We start from the raw sequence: 24132 nt of genomic DNA, 5'->3' as shown, positions 1-24132 counted from the left end.
AAACAAACATGAGGTGATTTTACGTCATCACCAATGACTCATAAATTGCAAAGTTGGCGCGCAATTTGTGAAAAAACTGAAAATTCATTTAAAAAAGTATCTAGCGCGACCTACAGACTTACTTTTCACGAAAACGTCCCATCATCTCATTTTCAAATTCAATCACCAGGTTACCAGGTTTATCGCATGTTGGCATTTTTGACTTTCTGCGTCAGCTTTGAGCTTTTATCTTCTCATGGTGTATTTTGGAAATTCCGACAACGTTTAGGTTTAGTAACGTTAACGCAGGTAATTATTTAATTTAGTAGTAAATATTTTAAATAATCGGGTAAAACGGTGACTATGTTATTCACCTTTACACCATATATACACACTCATAAAGTGCCTTTCATTATTCAACAATTTCAGCACCGTTGTTATCTCTTGTGTATGCACGCCGCATCGCGTGGAAAGTTCGTATCTCTAATTTAATTATTTCAAATTTCAGAAACCGTCGCGATGGCGAAAATTAGAAGGTCAAAATCTAAAGAAGCTACAGAAGTTGTCACAAGAGTCTATACCATCAATATGCATAAACGTTTGCATAATATTGGATTCAAAAAGCGAGCCCCTCGAGCTGTAAAAGAAATCAGAAAATTCGCCTCTCAACAAATGGGAACTCACGACGTTCGAATTGACACCAGATTGAATAAGTTTATATGGTCGAAGGGTATCAGGTAATGAAATCGTATTTAATTTGTCTACGAACGTTGATGCAAAATGAGCATTTACTGACGAACACATCGGCTTACAGGAGTGTTCCGTTCCGTATTCGTGTCCAGCTTTCACGTAGGAGAAACGAAGACGAAGATTCGCCTAACAAATTATACACACTTGTTTCATGGGTCCCAGTACCATCATTTAAAAAATTAGGAACGGAAAACGTTGAATCGACGCAAGATTAATTTTAATTCGTTGAGGTGTGTACTATTGAAATACATGGTTTTTGTAAAAATACATCTTATTTTAATTTAATCTGTGGTCTTACATCCAGTACTTGGAAGAAACATTCTTTCAAGTTACGTAGTGTTTGGTTATCGTAAGTCATTCTCCGTGATAATCGCTGCGTTGATATCATTCGTTAGCGGTTTGTAATGCAAACTCCATAAATCACTATTTATTACCACTGTGAAAGAAAGGAAAATGTTTAATATTTCACTTTTTTGAAACTTCGAAGCAAGTTAGAAATTAGTTAGAGGCTCGTACATGTTTCAGATTCATTCAAAGTAATTATGATTATTGAACAGCTGTTTCTGCACTTCTGACGAGGCTGAAATTTCACTTTAAATGAACCTCGCAGCTGCATAAATTGTACGAATCGTCGTCCCTCGACGTTAATCTGAAACGAATTATTTATTTTAGTTCGCTCTATTTTGAGTACCTGATACGGAATTTTTTACCTCGTGATATTTATTTGTTTCGTATTGATAAGATATTAAAATCCAATTTATTTTCGCCGCTGGGAGGTAGTATTTGACGAAGTAGGGCTGTTGGTAAAAATTTCGTGCGATTTTCACCGCCCTCTGATCGCAATTTTTCCTGTTAAGCAGAATCGTTCATAATCTTGATCGGAGTCAAATGTATTTATCGAAGCACTCTTAGTAACAAGGATATTATTATAGTTACCACTGAATGAACCAATGATTAGATAAATAATTGGAAGCGATTGTTAGATAGTCTAGGATGAAATCCGTTTGTAAATCAAAATTTGTCAAGAGATCACAAGGTTTGTGATCCGGTATCCACGATTGCCTTCGGTAAGACTAAAAATTTAACAGAAAAATTTATTGAATGCTGTCAGAAGTGGAAGCTATTTTACTTTGTCATACTTCGGTTATATTAAAGATATCAACAGCTACAGTTTTCCAATTCATCATTGCATCGGTGATTATTACAGGGCTGTTTCTTTTGATGTAATTCACGTCTATTTCTTCAAATGTTGTGTCGTAAAGTCTTGATATTTTCGTTATTGATTCACAGCTCTATGTTTGGAATAATTATTTTTATTTTATTCGTGATAACTACGTAATATGTAGGTATTTCAATTTCATCATGACTGTAAAATACCACTTACAACGCATTTATTATTCCTAAATTCTGTGGATTTGAAAAATGGATTGGCCAATGTGCAAGCTGCATCTGGGGTATCGGGAACTGTCCACTATAATAAATCTCTTGCATTAAAACTACTCACAAGTATTCAGATTAGAAGTACAAGTAATAGCATAAAGTTCTTTTCAATGATCATATTATTTGTATAGTTTTACTGATCCTTTGTGAGCATGTTCGCTTAAATTAGTTAAATTCAGAGCCTGAAGGCTTTACGCCCGTTTAAATTGTTCGTCGAAAAATTTATAATTTCAACGGGTAGGTACTTGAATCACAAAAAAATGGGGTGAATTTGTGTTGAGGCAAATCAGAGTGAACAACAATAGAACAAAAAAAAAATGAAATTTATGAAAATTGACCCTCTCAACGTCTCATTTTTCTACTTCGAATTTGGTTGGACAAAAAGTTGTACTCAGAGATTTTGCTGCTTTGACTAAAAAAATTCCGTTCCTTCAACTCAAATTTTCTTCGTTCATTCATTGTAACCAAAATACCTCAACGTCAGCCCCTGCAATTAGATGGTAGGGCAAACATTTCTACGTAGTGCTCACGAAGGTACATAATTATGTACATATAAGTAGAGGCGGTGCATTAGGAGTAGGAGTACAGGTACCATGGATTTTTGAGTAGGGTAATGTGTTTTGGAAGGAAAGTGTGGTTATCGACTCGTTGCTAGTCTTCTGGATGGTCCTACTTTTTGGTACCCCAAAACACGTTTTCCAAGATTTTTTTCTGATGAAGTTACGTTCAATAAATCAACTTACGTTGTACCAAGTTGATTTTAAAGTTCCAGCTATGTACGAAAATAAAATCTGATAGTTGAACATATTCAAGGAAATGAATAATACTATGAGTCCTTTGGATGCTGATTTGAATAAGCTTCTGTTTTTTCTCCAGTTCATTCTTGAAAAAAAGTTGAGATAAATTGCCAATTTTTGCTGAAAAAAAAAAAAAATAGGAAAACAGTTTATCGGATAGTTTTATTCATTAATTTTTTTTCTAAAAGTGCGTAAGTAAATTGTCGCACAAATTTTTTAATTTTTTTTTTTTAATATGTGAGCATCAGTAGTGATGATAATAAATCAGTTAAAATTGTTTCATGCGTTTACGTTGAGTATCATTTTTATTTCATTTCATATTTTGATCTACTTAATGAATTAATCATGTACGATACGCATGAGTACCTACCTAACTTATGAAAGAAATTATTACAATGCCGCGCTCGCGTATAGAATTACTATTGCGTACCTACGTTACGTACAGATTATAAAAATCCATCTCCAACTGCCTGTCAAAGTAGTAAAGAAAGACACGTTCTATCTATGGAAAAGTATCAACTGCGGCCACTGTTTTACTTTTCGGAAATATAGCTCGAATTCGTAAAAATGCGAGTTGAATTACGATCGCGATATAACAACCGACAAAAGAAATCAAGGCAGACTTTTATAATTTTATTCCTAGATCAAAATTTTTCTCACCGATTTTTCGGCATGCGCTGTGCTGTGCATAATATAAAAGAGATGAACTTTTTGTTATATACTGAGTGTGCAACTTTCCATTATTTTTTAGTTCAGCGTAGAAATTGCACTCTTTTTTCGTCTGACAGAACATGCCTATAGGTACAATAACCTCTCAAGAGTCAAGAGCAAACATTTATCCAAATGATAGATTCAATCATCACTCTATTCAAATGATGAATTGTTTCAAAAAACAGCGTTTGACCTACTTGATAACAATAGTTGAAATTAAAACTTGGTTTTAAGATTTTTAGATAAAGTGTCGTTCGTATTAACAATTACCTACTCGTCTATTTTCAAAATGCTGATTTTATTTTATTCTGAACTCTGGCAACTCAGATGCAACTGGTGGACACAATTAATTCATAAATTTAATCAATACTACAAGATCCGGATCCAATTGATTAATGCTATTAGATATTCAAATATTTCTGGTAGTGGATCTAGTCTGAAGATTTAATTCAGTGACACATATGCGCGCGTGTATCGAGCCTACTTTTGTTTACATTAGTGTCTTACACAGAAACTCTTTGAATGCTGCATGTGATACGTGCAGGTTGAAGAGCCAGTTCCAACGATAGAAAAATGTTGATCTAATAAAATAAAAAAATAAAAAAATAAAAAAAGGTAAATCATCGACAAGATGATCTATTATTTTAAAAATAAGTTTGGGTGCATAATTAATACCTATGTACATCTGTATATAAACCTATAATAAAGTGATTTTATATTTTTAAAGTAAGTTCAACAGACAATTCATCTTTAACTGAGCGGATAATTGAGAATATTTCTTCGTAACGGACATGATAATGTACCTAACCGATATTTTCATTATGCAAATGTTATAAAATAAATTATGAAATAATTCAATATAAATTCACGAAAGGCCTTGACCTAGGCGTTTCCGTCTTAGTTTCTTTTCTAATAAACAAACATTTCATGTATGTGTGTACTGCGACTAGCCCTATAGCTGTAGCTACCTACAGACTCTTCAAACTAGAAATTTCACACCAAATCTTGTCATGGGTCACACATAATGAGTACATTCGTATAATTTTTTCCTTTTAAATTCGCAGGAAAAAAATCGGTCAGAATGTTGCTTTCATTAAGAGTTGCTTGAGCGTTACAAAAAAGAGATTACTTTATGACGAACATTTCTTCGAGCTCTAGACTACCATTGTAATAGGTGCTAAGGTAATTGTTCATTATCGAATATTCGCATCTCACAACCAAGGAATTACCGCTTAGTTATTTGTTGTGTCGGATAGACATAATTATCCTATCTTCTCAAAACCTGCTTTCGTTTTGTTTTAAGTTCTTCGTAATTTTTCAAAACTACCGACCTAAGTTGAGATTATCTTCGTTACTGTTGATATATGTTTTATAATAATTATAGGTAGGTGTAGGTATGTGTTGGTATCTTTCTTGCAATTCTTTTCAAGTAGGTAAATTTGCTGAATAGGTATAGTTGACCATGAATATGAAATATTGATCTGGTAAATAAATTTTTATGGCTGTGAGAAGAATTTCAGAATGTGAAACGAGAAACGTGGAAGAAATCAACTTGTTCTAGTTGTTTCATTAAACGTTATCATCATATTGAGGACACTTTAGGTGCAAATAAATCTTGAAAATTAATTTCGATATAGGTACGTAGAGATCGATAGACTACCTAGTACCTATCTACTTTGGTCCATAAAAAAAGGAACCCGTAGTTTAGTTGTTATGGGAGTAGGATCTGATTTCAAAGTAAGTAAAATAATAAAAGTTGAATATTTAAATTTCAAATTTGAATACAGACCACCTCCTTAATTTGTTTCGACGATTTCATATATATAAGATGTAAGAAATGTAAAAAACCAATTTTGTTATAGAGGTGGAAAAATTTGGACTGTGTGACCCTATCATCATAGGTAGATAAGATACCATCTGGTACTATACCTAGTATGCGGACATCCCAAATGTTTTTAATAAGAGAAAGGCAAAGCTGCCCCGAAAATAGGTAGTACATGTTGACATGGACTACTCATGAAACAATTTGATAACGAGTATCAATGTCAGAATAGCAAGAACAGAACATCGACAGCGAAATTGCCGTAAATTATGTGATTATCGCACACGAATGTTCGATTGCAGTTGCGCCTTGCCGACAAAATAATTTCTTCTTATTGTTTTGTTGCTTAACAGCGAAAAATACTACATTGTAACTGATTCATAACAGACACGAGCCAGCAGTTAGAACATGGAAACTGTTCCAGTATAGTTGTAATATCCGTCAATCGTCTTCAGTAGTGCTGGTAGTAGGATGTCCTGTTCGTGGTGTTGTCTTTTACCCCTGGAGGAGTTATTGCCATGCTTGAAACTTGACCTATAATTATCAGTTTCAACTTGCTCGCGGTATATGCACGAACGTCTTTACATATGAGTGCTGTTGTAATGAAATCGAAATTTTTACATCACATTTGTAATATTTTATAATAATCTAAGTGAATTTTTTCTAGACGTGTGTAACTTTTTATTTTAATTAATCAGTTTGTTTGCCAAATTTGTGAGAAAAAAAATCTGAAACGGAGAATAAACACATTGTTGGGTATGTACTTCAACTTCGTATTTTTTTAAATGTATTTTTCAATTCTGTCAATTTTAATTTTGATGAACTTGAAATATTTGTACCTACGAAATTATTCTCATTCATCGCAACGATCAAAATGTTGAATGAATACCTATTCGAATATCTATAGCCTCTATTTGTGACGGATTAGGCGCGCAATGAACATAATTCAATAAGCACATTATAGGCAATCTTCTTCGAACATGTTCACAAATCTCTATTAGATAAGTATAATACCTATGTATAGGTAAGGTACCTACTATAGGTACAGCAACATACATGTTCAATTTTCGCCACGCCATTTCAAAATTCATTCACGCGTTAAATTAGAAAATATATAACGACAGTTTGGTTCTTATCTGTAAAACACAGCTGCATTCTTCTTAAAAGAATATTCGAAGAATTTTTGTTGGTATTTATCCAATATTTAGTCCATTCTAAAACGAATTCGTTTTCGAGCTCATAGGTATACCTAAGCACAAATATGTAGGTACCTGGAGCACTGAAACTTATTCGGTATTCGAAGGATAAATGGGTAGATAGGTAAGGTACATAAGTAAGAGAGGTATATTCAAGGGATGGAATGAAATTTGAAAACTACTAAGATTTTCTTGTCTGACAAATCGATATTAAAATACTTACTACTTACCTAGTTGCTTATTGACACTTCAAAAAAAAAAAAATACCTACCTATAATCAGAAATGGAAAGTGTTTTAAAAATTCCTTTTTAATTTTTTGTGATTAGTTCTAGTTTTTTTTTTCTTTTTTTAAAATCAGGAATGTGTAAAAATGACTCATTTCAACATATTTTGTAACATTACCTACGTAAATGTCCATTTGTCTTAAAAATAGGTACAGATCATCTTTGTCTAATGTGCACAATTTTCTGCAATGTTTTTTTAATGTCAGCGAATCGGAATGAAAGAAATCTTTCATTTTACTCTCAAATTCTCTCACAGGACAAAAGGACTGAGCATATCAAACTGTTTTCAGATGTTTAAAAGAATAAAGTGAATTTTTAATGTAGATACTGAGCAATTTTTTGGAAGGACAATAATTTTGTTCATTTTAGAGATCGAAGACTCGTCTAATTTATAAATGCTGTGTAAAGCAATATGCATTTATTCTACCTACCCACCCACGTAACATTATAGGTGCTTTAATATTTCAGTTCAAAAACTCGCTGCTACGCCGGGTACCTATTTAACGGATTCATCATTTTAATAGGTTTACTGAATGGAAAAGCAGCTAAAAATTAGCATCCGTACGGTGAGAAAGTAGCGAACAATGATTCTGAAGTTTGCATCATGTAATTAAATATGGCTGTGTTGTATTCTGGTTGCAAGATATTTTGGTTAATCATCTTCGCATTGTTGTGGGCATCGGTCGGTATACATTTACTAAAGGCTAGTCGGTTAATATTGTCTCGATTCAATTTTAATGAAATCTGTTTATTTCAGAAAGCTGAAGATGAAAGCTTTAGAGCCTTGAGAAAAAAAAGCGAAACAAATGTATTCAATTTTCTAAGACTTATATTGCTGAGAATGATTTATGGTTTCGCTTCCATGTTTGGCCTAGGAGAATTCTTGGAGGATTTTGCCGGCGGGGTGTTTGCACCCCCTTCTTCAGATGATTATGGTGGTTTGGATTACGGAAATGATTACAAAGAATATGACGATTATGATTATCTTTAATTTCAAACTTTCTGACGTTTCAAGTCAAAATACGGCTGGGTAAATTGGCCTACCTATCTTATTTCTAAATCTTTTTTAGTGGCATCTATGTATTTATTTTTATTTTTGAAATTGTACATATGTAATTTTAAAAAACGGCAACTTTCATAGGAAATATAATTTTTCTGATAATTTCCGGGTAAACGTTTTTTTTTTCTCCAAGTGCTATTAACAATAATATGGACCTTACAGGTATGTAATGTATACCTGGAAAACATTGGTAAGTGTAAAAATTTTTAATTAGAGAGCGAACCTATAATTTATACTTTGTAGTGTAATTCCCAAATACGAGTACCTACGCGTGTGACCAGAAATTGGTCAACAGACTATAACTTATTCGTATTCGCATTTTAGTTATTCAGAGTCCAGTCAATTGAAAACGTAACCCGCTACAGCAACTTTTTTTAAAGCAATCTTTGCACGTCGAGAATATCAACGAAATGTTGCGGAACTATAAATTATCGTTATACTCCACTTACGAGAATTTCACTCGAAATAATTTTGAAACTATCATGATTCGCTAAGTTCAGTTGGTCGCAAATCTTGATTAAGTAGGTAGCTGAAGGTATTTGCACAAAACGCATAACACGCACACGCGATTGTGTTTATGTTATTAAATTTGCATATCTAAACGTTGAAAGGCATGTGCCTAGTTGTCCATTTCTTACGCGTATTTCATGTTAATGTCAATTCATCGCTCTGTGTCGCTCTTTTAGCACACAGTTATTTGCCTAACCCATTACTTCGATACCTATGTTAACTGACAAAATGTTATTTGCTTGTTTTCTGGCTCAATTTTGGATAAGGGTCGTGAGTGATACATACATCCGTATTCTCTGCGAGTCATCACTCATCACTCAGTCACTCACATTTGTATGTATGATAGGTTTATAGGTAGGTAGTAGGTACAACTACTTACCATAGGTACATATTTATCATACTCGTATTTGATACTGAAGTATGCTGTGCACACAAGAACGATGAATGGTCATCGTAAACTAATTTTTTGATTTATTTACGTAGACTGTACTCTCAGCGACATGACATCAATTTACATAAGTGAGAATTTTTTTTACCCTGGGCGCTCATAGGCACTCATGTTTGTCCGAAAATTTTTTGAGATAGGTACTTGAACTTCTCATTTCTCTTTAACTGACCGAAATACATATGTGGTCTTTTGTGCATGCCAAGAGATATTGGCAATTTAGAATATTTTTGACTGAGACGTACGAAATGATTTTAATGAAAAGTACCTAACCATCTATTGCGTCATCATGCAATTTATGCAATACCAAAATCACAGCATGCTGCAGAAAAATTCAACAGCGAGTACCTACCGAGTAGGAAATAATAATTTGGGTGTTTACTTTTAAAACTCAACTTCTCGATAAACTTTGATGCAGGTAGGTAACAAGTACCTACCAGTGCTATTCTTAATCGCTTATTAAATTCGCTTTTCTGATATAAAAAACTTGAAAATTGAAAAAGATCTGCAGCTTTTAAAAATTCAAAATTGCTGATTTTTGGACAAACTTGTTTCTTTTGGACATCGTAAATGGATTCTTGTAAGATCAGATATGTGAGGGTGCGTACAAAAAGGGACATTCTCATCAAAAAATCGTTTTTTTTCTTCACCAAATTTTCGTAGGAACTTTTCGAAAATCGAGATGAGGTGAAACGGATAGAGCTTCAATGTGAAAAAACTGCTATGAAGAAAATTTGAATGAATAATTCAATATCCAAAGGGCTTAGCTTTTATATGTCTAACTGCTAAAAAAATCATCCCACCCAACTCAGCCAAAAAACCTCAAAATTCCTATCCGTTTCACCCTGCATGGTTGACGGTACCATATAGGTAATACAAAACACCTTTGGTACAATATATTTTTCCCGCACCTACTTCTCGCAACTTTGATGAGGTTTGTGGTTCTGAGGAAAGAAAATACAAAAGTAAAGCATTAATTTTCATTTCAGAATAAATTACCAACCTGTATTTTACGGGTTTAAATGGTATTATACGATATACTCGTATTTACATCTCTGGACCTCGCGTATTTAGTTTTTGGGTAGAATTCGATAGTAAAAAAAACATTATGAATATCATTTTAATCGATACAAATATAGAAACAAATTCACGATATTTCACATTTCAAATTAAAATACACCAGTGTAAAGGAAATCCATAACTACTACACGACACAACACACAAAAATAAATACTCAATGAAATTTTATAAAACAACGAAATAAGCTTATATGTAATAATCAGTAATTCAAAAAATCATGGGGAAATAAATAATAGAAAAAAATACTGCAGTGAAGTTTTTTGTCGATAGACGAGAAAATAAATAAGTCATAGCCTATAAAGTAAACGATTATCTTAATGTTAGAATAAACTGAAATGAATGCATCTACAGCTGAATAACAGAACCTCACATATTTTAAGCAAAAAGAAAAAAAAAACATGAAAAATATTTACTGCACTGCAACACTGCGAAGTGCTACTGCTTCATAATTACGTATCATCGTCGTCATCATCATCGTCATCATCATCATCATCATCGTCGTCATCATCATCATCATCATCATCATCATCATCATCATCGTCGTCGTCGTCGTCATCATCGTCTTCATCATCATCATCATCTTCATCGTTGTCGTCGTCGAGGTTCTCACCGTCATCAACTTTATTTTCTTCATCATCTTCACTATCAACGTCTTCATCAACATTATTTCCTGTTTCGGTCGAATTATCGTCACTATCGCTCGAAGAATTTTCAGATTCTTCATCAGAACAAGAGCAACTGCTGCTACTACTTTGAGTGTCTTCATCAGTTTCATCAGGCATTTCTGTCAAAATTCAATCATGGAAGATTAGTAAATGTAAAGGTATTAGTATGGAAAAAAAATTAATCACAATTTACCGTTACTTGATCTATAAATTCTAAAGCTTTCTGAATTAGGTATTACTGGTTTTGATCCTGAAGCAGCATTTGATAAACGTTTATTTCTTCTTCTTTTAATTACAACGGATTTTTTCCTACAAGGAAAAACGTAAGTTTGTTCAATACGAAAATTTGAATTTTACACAGAATACGAAATACATACTCGGAACCAGCGTTGAGAGGAATATCAGGCCGCTTGAAAATGACGGGAGTATCTGCGTTGTCTGAAAAGCAATTACGTCAGGTAACTAATGGTGCCTACATTTTTGTAACAAACAATTCTGAACTAGAAACTTACGAGACGAAGGAGTAGCTTCATGTTTTTTTCTATCGGGAGTAGAGGTATCATTAAATGAAACATCTTTTCGTTTTCTTTTATTTCTATCTGGAAAACAAAAATTAAATTTGATCGTAATTGTATTCGTTAAAATTATTTTGCACTCTGGTCAGAAAAGAAATTACCAGGTGAGTTTTCCAAATTAGAAACATTTTTTTGATCTGATGAAGATGGGGTATTTTTTAAATTCTCAAGAACACTGTGATTTATGCTATCGTCAGGTTCTGATTCAGCCATCTTATCTTCTTTTTCTAAATCAACATTTAACATTTAAGTGACACAATTTTTTCCAATAACAAGGTGGTTCAATGACATACCATTAGCTCGCAACTGAGCATTATTTTTGCGAGTTTGTTTTCGTCTTATATTCGCCATTTGTACTTTGACTAGCTGAACTCGTTTCATTCTGGCTCTTTTGTGCTTGAGTAATTCGCTTTTATCCAGTAACTGCAATAACTTACACATGATGTCGTTATCACCCTAGTTTGACAAGAATAAAAGTCGATTAGACCACTAAAATGTTATTCTGCGATTATTAGTGTTTTAGTTTTAGTTTCAAACGTTTCACACACCATACGATTGTTAGGATCCGCTATGGCGGCCAATTCTTTATCTATTTCTGTAGCTTGAACTTCTTCAACAGGTGTACATTCTGTTTTAGATTTTTGACTTTGAGTTTCCTTAAACGAAACTTGATCAACAAGCAGACCGGTTGTCATGTCAAACCGATTAATAAGGAGATCTTTCTTTGCCTGTCTTATAATCGCTCCACCCTACACAGAAAATAAATAAGCAAAAATTACATGTTTTGTTGATGATTTAGAAATGAATACAGAATTTAAGCTTACTTGTTCTTTCATACGGATGCCAGCTTTATAAAAAATAGTTTCTTTTGAATTATACGCTAAGCAGTTGGAAATCATTAAATTGAAATCGGTTTCTAAAGCTTCTAAATTCGGATACTCGAAATTTTTTATTTTTTCGGACATGGTTTGCAAATCCATTGGATTTTTTATAATGTCACCGTAATCAGGAACCTCATTCTGATCAACCGGTTCTATGAATATCTCTCCTGTGTCCTTAGCTTTCAGTTGAGCGATAATCTTGAGAAGAAATGCGTGAAACGGGTTCAACGCTGTGAGAACGTATTCTTCATTTCTACGATTAAAAAACAAATCAAAATGAAACACAAATAGAAAATAGAAATATTTGCCATGACTGTTGCATTATACTCACACTTTGACGAATTCTTTTTTATGTTTCTCTCTCTTTCGAACTAATTCACAAAGTAATCTTGCACGTTCCAAATCCTGCCTGAGGCTTTGCCAGTACTTCATTTGTCGATATAGTTCACTCTGTTTAAAAAAGTGATGATAAATGACCAAATTCTGCGAGGAAGAAAATTATTTTTAAAAAAATCGAAAACTAACAATATCCGTGACTTGTTCAATGGACTGCTTAGATTCGTCACGGCGCGCCAAGTGTGACGTCTGTAATCGCCTCAATAAAGGAACGCCGTTTCTAAATTGCCTTTTTAAAGTCCAGTACGCGATCAATCGCTGAATGAAATAAGATTTTTTTGGTGTTGTGATGAGCGAGGCGATTTCTTGTATTCTACAACATTTACATTCGAATGAAAATTACTCAACCAAAAAAATGTTATAACTAGCAACCACACAAACCTTTCAGGAGGAATAGTTGGAATGGATATGACAGGGGCAACCGATCGCTTTTTAGCTAACACTTTACGAGCAGTTTTCATTTTATCAGTAGACGACGCAGAAAGATCTTTTTTCTTATTGGCTGCTTGCAAGCGGGCTTTACTTTCCGCATCGATGGGTGCATGTGTATCACAGTAAGCAATTTTTTGTACGAGTACAGCTCCTAAAATTCAAATTCAAAACGCTAATTTTCATACAAATAATACACGACGTGTCAAACGGACTAAACATTTACCAAGATTGTTATCTCGAACAGTTTCCATTTTCATGTACAAACCAGCTTGTTGAGCACAAGTCACATGAAAAGCTGAATAGCAGTTTGTCTTGTGACATTGTATACAAGCTCCAACACCACGTTGTTTACAAATGTAACAAGTCAATCTCCAACGAGCGGCTGGTATTGACTCAATGCTATCAATTGGCTCTAGAAATACCTAAATAGACATGGTGTTTCAGTGAAATACATTTCTTGACTAGGAACAACTATTCTTCTTGATTAATTTCTTACTGTATTCGCAAATCGCACTTCAGGAATCCATAAAGCACAAACTACATGAGCCCAATGAGCACGATCAGTTTGCTTGAATGCACCTCCATTATTTGGACACAGCACACAATCCACGGGAGCAGAGGGTGAATGAAGGCATCGGCTAAAATCAAACTTACTAATTATTAAGAAGTCTTACTCGCTGAAAAAACAGTCTTTCAAGAAATTACCGGCATAACCAATGTCCTTCAGGTATATATGGAACTCCGTAACAATCTTGATGTACAGCTAGATTACACATATCGCAAAATAATATAACATTTGAGTTCTGACATTCTCCATCCAAACAAATTGAACAAACAGCTTCATCATCAATTACAGCAAGTGAACTGTCTACTTCTTTATTCATTTGCTGCAACATTTTAATTTACATTTCGTAACAATGTTGGATTTATTCGTTTATTTTTCCCGTTGTGATTCAACTTACAACCAGGAAGTACGATTCTTTTTCTAATCGATCCATTAGTAATTCGAAGGATTCCATTGAAACCGGAGGTAAATCATTTTCGGCTCGTTTTTCATTTGCTGACTCCAGCCAAGCCGTATCTTCCTCATCCATATCGTATTCAACCTCACCATCTAGTTCTTCTGCGGACCTTTCTATAAATCTATCACACAAGATACATTTCACGTTAGAAATAATTTCCCCTTACAATTAAAAAAAGTTGTAAATTATGTCTGTTTTTACCTTATGTAGGAATTCGGAAGCGAGGAAGCATCTGGAATATCGTAAGAAGGAATATCTCTGCAATTAGCAGAGGGTAATTTCGTCACAGCATCCCAGCATTTTGTCAAGTTGTTGGTGATATGCGTATTCTAAAATAAATTGGAAATATTTTTTCACATACGTATGTTGATTGGAAAAATTTCTGATCTCATCGCAGAACATACCGTAGATTTATCCCCGTATTCTTTTTCGTAATCCTCTTTAACACGCATTTCTACTAATGCTTTGTTCTTAACATGTACGGTTTTACTATTCACTTCAAATTGCACGTATGATTTTGATTCGTGAGAATTTACTTCATCCGCAGGATCTATACAGTGTACAACAACTGGAGGAGGCTCTGGTAATCTGGAAAATCTTCCTCTTCGACGACCTGAACGAGCTTTACAAGTTAGGAATACAACTCTTCTTTCGTTTCATGGATTTTTCAATATAAATTTGAGCAGAGTAATGACTTACTATGAGATTTATGAGGAGTGGATGCAGGAACATCAGGCAATTCATTGAAAAACTCCTTCAATTTAGCGATGGAATGGTTTACATGATTTAAATGGTACTGTAAACCACAAAGCCCTTGGTACACTTTACCACATTCTTCAATAGGACAAGTATATGGAGGATTTTGGACACGCCGTAACTTCCTACAGAATTCCAATATGATGAAATCTTCTGCTTTCATCTACAAATAAAAAATTCATTATTGTAACAATAAAAACACATCAGTGAGTTACATACATACTATACAAAATCTTACATTCCCTCTCGTAAATGTCACTGATGCCAATCAGGAACAAACATTGACACTGGAGTTAGTTATTGATTCATGAAATTATGAAGAAATAACTTTCGCAATGTGATCGACCGCTGAAATTACGAATAAGTAACTTTGAAAATATGAAAAGCTGCGGTATAATGAATCAAACATCTCGAAAATTACTTACTGCAAAGTGAAAGTACAAACCGGTCAATCAAATCAAAAGTTTCGCATTTTGATTTTTGTTTGGAAATTGAAGATTCTATTTCAAACGTTTGTGATAAAAAAATGTTTTGTTCGAAGAATGAGTAATTGTAGCCAACTCATTCAGAAATGGAATATTAGCTGAATTCGACTTGATAACGAAGTTCATTTTTGTGTAATTCGCAATCAAAGCTCACTTGAACATGGAATTTGGAAAATATGAAAAATTAAAAACATAATAAAAAGCGTTTCATCGCTTTTACTCGAATTTAAACCAAAAAAAAATCAATTCATAATTCATTAACTATTCTGAGTAGCATTTTTAGTTTTTAATTACACAAAAACCTGAAAAAAGTTTTTGTAACGGTTTTCCCCACGACCAATCACATATTTTCGTTTCAGCGTGTTTAGGCGATTTTTCTTTTTGCACGCGGGATGCGTAACAGCCGTTCATGTCGTTCACTATCACTACATCATTTTGATTTTCAACTGTCGATCTGTCGACTGTTTTACAAATTTTTATTTTAATTATTAGGGTTCCCCGAGCCCCGCCTCGGGAAACCCAGAATCGCTACGGCTCATCAGGTTTTCAGTAACCTAGATACTAGCGCTGTCTGGTGTCGCGTAATAGAATTATTTTTCATGTAAATTAACAGCTTCTATTGGTGAAGTCAAAAATGAGATGAGACAATAATTAATTATAAATTATAACTACAACGATTAATTAATTAATTAATTATTAGGATTTCCCGAATGAAATTATTATTAAGTTAATTTAAGTAGAGGTATGTACCTAATAACTAATTTTTTTTTGAAATACCATTTTCAATTGAATTTTCATTGACATTTCGTCGTAATTAATAAAAAAGGCCGAAGGTGTTTTAAAATTTTTTTTATGGTATCAAGTTTAAGGGGAACCCGTTGCCAGGTCACCTGTGACCTTGCTTGTTAATATTTTTCGTTTTCGAAATTTTTCATCATGATCATTGATCAAACATCTTCATTCATCTGCGATCTTTTACGTGACAATTTATCTGAATCAAAATTAAAGGCGATAAAATTGTGTCTAATCTATTGATACAATTTTTGAGTTTCACTTTATATTAAAATCAGCACAATATTTATTTCAATTTTTAATTATAATTTAATTTATGGATTTTGTAGGGGTCAACTTTAAAAATTGAGATTGTTCAGAAAGCAGAATTTTTAGTGAGCGTAGATACATGGCCCACGGGTGTACTGTTTTGATTTGAAATCAGAATTTTAGAGCCGTATTCATAGACGTTACTTTATTGATTACTCCGAAAATGAAAACGGTCTAAAAGTCGAGGACCAAAGCTGAACCGAACAAACATACAAATATGTAGATCGAACCAGCATGCAAAAAATCAAAAATGTATCATCAGCCAAACTTGTAGGTACTAAAGTGCATTTTTCGATTTTTGGTATGTAAATTTTTGAAAATCCCAGTGCCAAAAATGGAGAAAAAAATCAAAATTTTAACAGGAATGCTGAAATTTGCGATAGATTATACCCTCGTTTTAAGAAATTCTGAAGCCTAAGCAGATTTCACTAAATAAAAACTGCGTCTTAATTTTGACTTGCTAAGTCAACTGGGGGTGGTTTCAAGTCGTTTTGGAGCCTCCAATGACTTTTTAAAAATTCCATTTTTTCAAAAAAATGCGATAAAATCTGTCCATATCAACTCTACAGCACGTATTCTCTCGATCAGTCTCACTGTCCCTCCTTATATCAGCACAAACTATCCCTACAAAGATGAAAGATACCTATTCATTCCAGACGACCCTTCCGAAATTAAAAAATGCTTAGACCTAATTAAAAAACTTGACCTTACCAACTCGATATAGAATCTCACACGACGGGTGTAATAATCAAGTAATGACGAACACCAAAAAAAAAAAAAGTAAAACTCAGAAAGTTAAAAAATACCGCTCGTTCGTTTTTCAGCATTGTCATTTCTCAGGTTCTAACCCCCCCCCCTCCCCCGTAAAATATGATCTTGAAATTTTTAGAATTCTACCTTGCTTTTAATAACCACCTTTTTGATTTTTTAATCTTCATTTTTTATGGATATAAAATTTTATTTTTAGCACCAACTGAGAAAAAGAAAAATGAGAATATTTAAATGTATTTCATGTTGACCGATGATTAGTTTTTTTTTCTGATTTCAAAGGTACTGATAAGCGCAGATTTTGCGTTCCAACACAGCTGACTTGTACGACATTTTTTAAACCATACAAAGGTAGATCGAAAGATAAGGAAAGATTCATCACATCATCACCTGCCAGAATTTCAAATGCCAAAGTGCCTATTTCGATTTTTGGTGAATTTCTAAAAATCAAATTCAGGCCAAAAATGAGGGGAAAAAATCAAAATTTTACCTAATTGACCAAGAAAGCTGCAATTTGGGATATACTCTATTTTCGACACGCGAAATCGATTGGAAACTGTTTCAATCCGTTTTGAGCAATTCTGGAGCCTCCAGCAAATTTTTAAACCCGAAATCCCCACAAAATTTCATCAAATAGAGTTGGAAAGCCAAAATTCATTCTGCAAACTAATTTCGATACGCCACGAATTCGACTGCAGGTGGATTTCAAGTCGTTTCGGAGCCTCCAGCGACTTTTTGAAAATTACTGGCAATTCCAGTAGATTTTTGAACCTTGAAATTTCCTAAAATTTCATCAAATGGAGATGGAAAGCCAAAATTTATTCTGCAAATACGCAACAGAAACGACTGCTGCCTCCAGCGACTTGGACTTGCACGAAATTATTTAAAACGTACAAAGGTAGACCAAAAGATTAGGCAAAAATTTCACCTGTCAAAATTTTAAGTGCTGAAGTGCCTTTTTCGATTTTTGGTGAATTGTTAAAAATCAAATTTAGGCCAAAAATGAGGAAAAAAATCTAAAGTTTACCAAATTGACCAAGAAAACTGAAATTTGAGATATACCCTATTTTTGACACGCCACATCGATTGGAAACTGTTTCAACCCGTTTTGAGCAGTTCTCGAGCAACCAGCAGATTTTTGAAACCCGAAATTCCTACAAAATTTCACGACATTTATTCTGCAAACTAATTCCAATACGCTACGAAGTCGACTGCAGGTGGATTTCAAGTCGTTTTGGAGCCTCTCCACCTCTAGCGACCTTTTGAAAATTACTGGAGCCTCCAGTAGATTTTTGAACCTTGAAATTTTCCAAAATTTCGACTTTTTGAAAGGTTGTACGGCGTTTTTTGGAAAATTGAAATTTCCAAAGAGTAGCTGGAAGCTTCAAAATCATTTGATTTTTTCCCTCATTTTTAGCCAAAATTTGATTTTCAAAAATTCACCAAAAATCGAAAAAGGCACTTTAGCACTTGAAATTTTGACAGATGATAAATTTTTGCCTTATCTTTCGATCTACTTTTGTACGGTTTAGAAAATATCGACTCTATCCAATCACATCGGCTTACATTTTCAATGTAGACTAGTTCATTTTTATTTTTTTTAAATGACGATTCAGGATTATCATGAAAAATATTGATCATTTCCTAAAATTTTGCACTTTTCCTTTTTTACACGACAAATCTTTGAAATTTGGTCTTTTTCGCCGAAATAGTGAACAAAGTGACTTGCATTGTGAAATTAGTGACTGAGTCACTTTTTAAGTGATCGAATTTCATGCCTGCAAGATGCTTCAAAAAGCAAAAAACCCGCCAAACTAGAGAAAAAAATCAATTTGAAAAAAAAGAATTACATCCCCAAAAAATGCTTTAAAAGCAATAAAATCGTCAAGTTGGAAAAAAACATAGACACTACGTGAAAAAAGTTGAAAAAAAAATACATGATATTAAAAGAACCGCCAAGACTCATACAAAAATTTTCATCACTTTCACACAGGTCACACAGGTTGAAGACAAAACTTCAACGATTTTTAGAAAGAATGTAAGTGTTTTTTCCGCAAGATGAAGCATCTTTAAGGTAGGCGAGCGTGCTTTTCATTTTGCACACTTTCTTTAACTTCAATATGAAACTGCGCTTTGTAAACATCCACATGAAATTTTCTCTAGAAGAACGTAACGACGGCTGCAAAGAAGATCTACGAGGAAGTAAATTGAAAATCAACATTGGTGAATAATAATAATATTCATGTAAAAATAGCATACTCGTCCGATTCACCATCTACCGTTGGCCTTGTTTATTTTTCATCGTCTACAAAGATTATTTTATACATGTGTCATGTATGAATGTGTGTTCGAAAAGCTAGTACCTAGTTCGACCAAAAAGTTCAGTTCTTCTCATCCCGATTGAAAATAATATGAAACACCATCAATACTCGTCCGATGCGTCATCTAGCGTTAGCCTCGTTCATTTTTCATCTCCGGAGATATGCATGTACGTATAATCACAACTAGAATAGAAATAGTTATTATTTGATTGTGTGAATACCACCAGTAATAAGTTGAACAAAAAATTAATCATACATTGAAGTAAACTGCACTATTGACAGTTTCATGTCTTATTCGTTCTTCGTTCATCAGTTTTTCTATCTAACCTGAAAGTATTTTTCACACAAAGTACAACAAGCCAGAATAATAAGAGATCATCATATATTCAGTTTCATAAATAAATACTACCCGTAATAAGATAATTCCAACTGGTACTGGTGTTTCTAATTGAATAAATCATCGCCAGTCACTAGAATAAAATCAGGAAGGAATAAAAAGTGGGAATAATTCTCAACATGATGAATCGCATAATCGAATCAACACTTGAATAGCAAATTTTATCGCGTTAAATTTTAGTGCTCATGAAGTTTTTTTCAATTTTTCATTTTTCAAATTTTTCATTCAAAAATAATTTTTAAAAAATTTGATAAGATAAGAGCCGTGATTGGATTGGATGATTGGATCATCGGTGAACGGATGCGTCAGAAAAAGAATCATTTAGGCCATCTAATATTGTGATTTGTTACGCATCCCGCGTTCAAAAAGAAAAATCGCCGTGTTTAGCGTGTTTGTTCCCCTCCTTTCTTCTTCATAAAATCAACAAAAATTTTGCTGATAAGATAAGGCTTCTTTTCTTTTCAAAAATTTTTAAAAATGAAATGATAAATGAAAAATGAAACACTTTTCGTTCTAATGTGATTGTAATTTTAAAAAAAATGAAGAATGAATTAATTTAATTTACTTGAATTTGGAATTTAAAATGTTCTTTTCAGTCTCCTGTACTGAGAAATACCACTGTGGTTTTGGACGGTGAGTAGGTTAATAACGTTTGTGCATTACAAAATCCGGACTCAATACTCCATAATAAGCGTTGAAATGTCGTCTGTCGAATAGCTTGAAATTCTAGTTAGAATTTTCATTTTGAACCATTGTAAACAAAATTTTCCATTGCTACACGATAGTTGTTCTCTATTCATTCACATTTCAAAACAAGTAGGCATACGTTTAAACTATTTCTATTCATTTTCATGTAGGCATTCCTAAGTTGAATAATTATAAACCGTAGAGTAATGAGTGACATTTTCGAATTATTACGGGTTCTATTATTGATCAATTATAGTGAAAAGTGAACTTTGCCTATCTTTTAGAAACTGAATTCGTAAACGCACTGCTGCATAATGGCTAATAGGTATTCTGACGTAAAAACGTTACTTTTTTATGAAGCAAATTCGTACGTTTAGTCAAGTTGAAAGGATATCAGTTAGTTGCCCGGTGTAGTGTGTTTATTAGCCATTATGATAAGTATTTATCTATTGAAAGGTTATATTGTTATTTGGTTATCTTTAAGGTGAAATTTCTCATTCCTCATTTCAAAACTGGCACGACATACACCGATCGATGTACGTTATTCGTAAAACTGCCAACCATTTAGCAGAAAAATTTTAGGAATGAAAGGCCTTCAGTGAAATTATTTACTTGAAATACGTCACGATGCAACCCACTAAACCTCAAGTCATTATATGGTAAGTTTTTATTCGTATTCAAATCATTTAAAAATTAGCATGACAAAAGTACGGATTGCAGTCATATAAGAATACCTATTTACAAATTTTATAGCATCGCTCAATTGTCATTTTTCTGAATAGTTGGTAGAATACATTGAAATACAAGTTTATTCATAGGTAATCCATTTCTACGGGTTCGAATATTTGAACATTTTAAAATTTATTCATAAAGATACAGGTCTTTTTAATTTTTTTTTTTGATACCAAAAGAGAATATTGTCTTTATAATTCATTAATCATTACCAAAAAGATATCATGGTGGCGTAGGTTAACTTATCAGGTAATTGAAATATGTTTGATAAATTAAAAAATAAATGAAATTCTGAATTAAATTAAGAACACATTTTTAATCTTTTTGGTAACAAAACGTGATATGATAGAAAGACTTCCCAGAGATAATGCTAATTAAGTTGTTGGAATATTACATAACTAAAAAATGAAAAATGGTAAATGTGTAATTGTGTACCAATTGTATAGTATCAATTAAAGAATACATTCATGTTAAAAGAAATGAACGTTGGGTTAAATTTTTTCCAGCCTTTTGCTGTTTTCCACCGTCCTTGTCGTTTACGCTTTTGCCAAGGCATTTACCTTCCTGTTGGAATACCTGCGTCATAATGGCGATGAACATTTGGAAAATAGCTGGATTTTTCGATTAGCTTTGAATTTACTGGGATATGGAACTATTTTTGTGCCTGGGTTTATCATTTTCCAATATGTAAAGAGAAGTAAAATTGCGGAATCTGCAGGTAATTTTCACTCTGCATTGATGCTGGCGCTCCAAATCAGATGCGATTTTCAATCTTCGTGCCAATTGCACGTTGTTCTTATGGCGATAGGTTTTTAAAATAATTATTTTAAAGTTTATTTCCAATTTTAGATCGAAATTTCTTCAGTCGGCTTGTAAGAGAATGCTTTTTGGGGTCTGATAAAAAAGCGTATGTCAGTTTGGATTCAAGTGGTTCTACCAAGCCGCGGACTTTTTTTCAAGAAACATTTCAACTTCTCTTCTGTTCAGTGGGTTTGATTGGAACTTATGTGATATGGGGATTGCTTCAAGAAAAAATAATGACTCAAGTAATACTCATTTCGATTTTTTTGTTTTTTCTCTGATTTATTTCAGTATAATTTATTTGTGCTGGGGCCTATAACTAATTTTTTTTCAGAATTACGAAAATCGCGAAGGTGAAAAAGATAAATTCGAAGATTCACAGTTTCTAGTTTTTGTCAATAGAATATTAGCATTTTTGCTGTCAGGGGCGATATTATTGATTTTTAATCAACCAAGGCATACTGTTCCCTTTTATAAATATATTTACTGTTCTTTCTCAAACATTATGAGTTCCTGGTGCCAATATGAAGCATTAAAGTTTATCAGTTTTCCGACTCAAGTAATGATAATAATTTATGATCATGTTTAAATTAACAAACAAACTTTTCTAGTAATAGTTGCTTTTCTCGAATTTAGGTGCTGGCTAAAGCATCAAAATTGATTCCTGTGATGATAATGGGAAAAATAGTTTCGAAAAAAAAGTACGAATATTATGAATACATCACGGCGTTATTAATTTGCGTTGGTATGGCTATGTTTCTGGTTGGATCAAGGGATACTACCAAAAATGGTACACACATTTTGTATCAATCATACTACTCATCTCCTGTAAAATGATTTTTTATAGTCTGCATTTGTAATTTCTGTCAGATGAAACAATAACAACATTTTCCGGAGCTGTCTTGATTGTTGGATATATGTTATTTGATAGTTTCACTTCGAATTGGCAAAGTAAACTTTTTACCAAGTATTCAGCAACATCATTGCAAATGATGTGTGGAGTTAATTTTTTCTCTTGTTTGTTGACTACTGTATCTCTATTTCAACAAGAAGGATTTAGCGATTCTTTTTATTTTATGGTCAAGGTAATATTAATTAAATTACTTGCTTGCTTTATTTTTCATATTTAATCATCATTTATCAATATTGTGTTATTTGCAGTTCCCTAATTTTGCTGTAGATTGTTTTGTCTTATCTGTATGTTCAGCCATAGGGCAGCTTTTTATATTTTACACCATTTCTTGTTTCGGTCCAGTAGTTTTTGTGATAATAATGACAGTGAGACAAGTAAGTAGCCTCTCTTTATTTTTTATAATTTTGTATTTTTTTTTCTGTATAAACTATAAATAATTTTATTGGATTACTGGATCTCATTGTTCTTTTGTTTGTCTTATAGGCTCTTGCAATTATTTTATCGTGTATTACGTATCATCATGCGTTGACTGCCATTGGTATAGTTGGTATATTCGTCGTGTTTGTGGCTATCTTTCTGCGCATATATTGCGGTCAACGAATTAAACGTTTGAAAAAGAAATCTCCAAATTCGTCATCGGTGTGAAACCGAATCATTTACCTGTTGTTGAATGTGTGGAGTGCGTTTTTGTGATTTTTTTTTAGTGATTACCTAATAATATGTACCTACATGATGTCAACGTATTATAAATCATGATGATGAAAAAAATTATGAATAATAGGTATCACGAAAAACATGTTCGCTAGTCCAATGAAAAAATATTATCTACGTAACTTAATCTTCATAAATGTTGAAAACGCCCTTAAGAGATGCATTTATTCCTTTTTGTATTTTTTCTGTCGTCAGTTTTTGAATTTGTTAGTCTTAGTTATTTTTGGATCCATACTGTAGATCATCTTCCATGTAAATAGAAGGTTTTGTACTTTGTACCTATTTAACGTTAAAAAACATCATGCCGTAATTTTTTATAGTCGGCTTATTTCATTTATTCAATGTTATTGCAAGTGCTTATAGTTTTTTTTTCAAAGCAGTGCAAAATAAATTTGTTTTATTTTAAAATTCAAA

The 24132-nt window shown here is 33.0% G+C and overlaps 4 protein-coding genes and 1 long non-coding RNA gene across 11 annotated transcripts; 2 read left to right on the top strand and 3 right to left on the bottom strand.

Annotated features, from left to right (window-relative positions):
* The first annotated feature begins 136 nt into the window (after positions 1-136).
* RpL31 (ribosomal protein L31) lies at positions 137-1014 on the top strand. The gene is made up of 3 exons (XM_065345013.1): positions 137-288; positions 488-716; positions 794-1014. The coding sequence occupies exons 2-3, from the start codon at positions 499-501 to the stop codon at positions 942-944; spliced, it is 369 nt and encodes a 122-aa protein (XP_065201085.1). The 5' UTR covers positions 137-288; positions 488-498; the 3' UTR covers positions 945-1014.
* Positions 818-3594, bottom strand: LOC135832043 (uncharacterized). The gene is made up of 8 exons (XM_065345012.1): positions 3337-3594; positions 2913-3086; positions 2114-2200; positions 1869-2021; positions 1666-1802; positions 1440-1578; positions 1246-1378; positions 818-1165 (listed from the first exon to the last, which is right to left on the bottom strand). Exons 2-8 carry the CDS (start codon positions 3048-3050, stop codon positions 1074-1076), a joined length of 879 nt encoding a protein of 292 aa, XP_065201084.1. The 5' UTR covers positions 3051-3086; positions 3337-3594; the 3' UTR covers positions 818-1073.
* Positions 3595-10097: 6503 nt separating this feature from the next.
* Br140 (bromodomain-containing protein 140) lies at positions 10098-15411 on the bottom strand. 4 transcript variants are annotated; one of them, XM_065345004.1, is made up of 20 exons: positions 15228-15411; positions 15041-15150; positions 14746-14965; positions 14451-14668; positions 14248-14375; positions 13987-14167; positions 13730-13911; positions 13521-13662; positions 13248-13446; positions 12974-13175; positions 12722-12905; positions 12528-12646; positions 12140-12449; positions 11864-12064; positions 11609-11771; positions 11417-11542; positions 11253-11339; positions 11118-11178; positions 10940-11049; positions 10098-10859 (listed from the first exon to the last, which is right to left on the bottom strand). In XM_065345004.1, exons 3-20 carry the CDS (start codon positions 14963-14965, stop codon positions 10525-10527), a joined length of 3168 nt encoding a protein of 1055 aa, XP_065201076.1. In that variant the 5' UTR covers positions 15041-15150; positions 15228-15411; the 3' UTR covers positions 10098-10524. The 4 variants fall into 4 exon arrangements, with proteins under 4 accessions (XP_065201076.1, XP_065201075.1, XP_065201074.1 ...); XM_065345003.1 differs by having other exon boundaries at positions 10934-11049; positions 15248-15408; XM_065345002.1 differs by having other exon boundaries at positions 10934-11049; positions 15228-15407.
* A 4007-nt stretch (positions 15412-19418) lies between these two features.
* LOC135832041 (uncharacterized) lies at positions 19419-20089 on the bottom strand. Of its 2 annotated transcripts, XR_010556267.1 has the most exons (3): positions 19887-20089; positions 19734-19804; positions 19419-19660 (listed from the first exon to the last, which is right to left on the bottom strand). It is a non-coding gene; the product is annotated as an uncharacterized LOC135832041 (long non-coding RNA). The 2 variants fall into 2 exon arrangements; XR_010556266.1 differs by having other exon boundaries at positions 19734-20089.
* Positions 20090-20324: 235 nt separating this feature from the next.
* LOC135832040 (adenosine 3'-phospho 5'-phosphosulfate transporter 1-like) lies at positions 20325-24132 on the top strand. 3 transcript variants are annotated; one of them, XM_065345008.1, is made up of 9 exons: positions 20332-20507; positions 21046-21220; positions 21800-22011; positions 22143-22339; positions 22429-22653; positions 22731-22884; positions 22965-23179; positions 23256-23381; positions 23491-24132. In XM_065345008.1, exons 2-9 carry the CDS (start codon positions 21189-21191, stop codon positions 23650-23652), a joined length of 1323 nt encoding a protein of 440 aa, XP_065201080.1. In that variant the 5' UTR covers positions 20332-20507; positions 21046-21188; the 3' UTR covers positions 23653-24132. The 3 variants fall into 3 exon arrangements, with proteins under 3 accessions (XP_065201079.1, XP_065201080.1, XP_065201081.1); XM_065345009.1 differs by lacking the exon at positions 20332-20507 and adding an exon at positions 20551-20690; XM_065345007.1 differs by lacking the exon at positions 21046-21220 and having other exon boundaries at positions 20325-20507.

Source organism: Planococcus citri, chromosome 1 (genome assembly GCF_950023065.1).
Source record: "Planococcus citri chromosome 1, ihPlaCitr1.1, whole genome shotgun sequence".
Taxonomy (NCBI): domain Eukaryota; kingdom Metazoa; phylum Arthropoda; class Insecta; order Hemiptera; family Pseudococcidae; genus Planococcus; species Planococcus citri.
The sequence above is the reverse complement of the archived record's forward strand: the minus strand, read 5'-3'. Positions and strand labels throughout refer to the sequence as shown.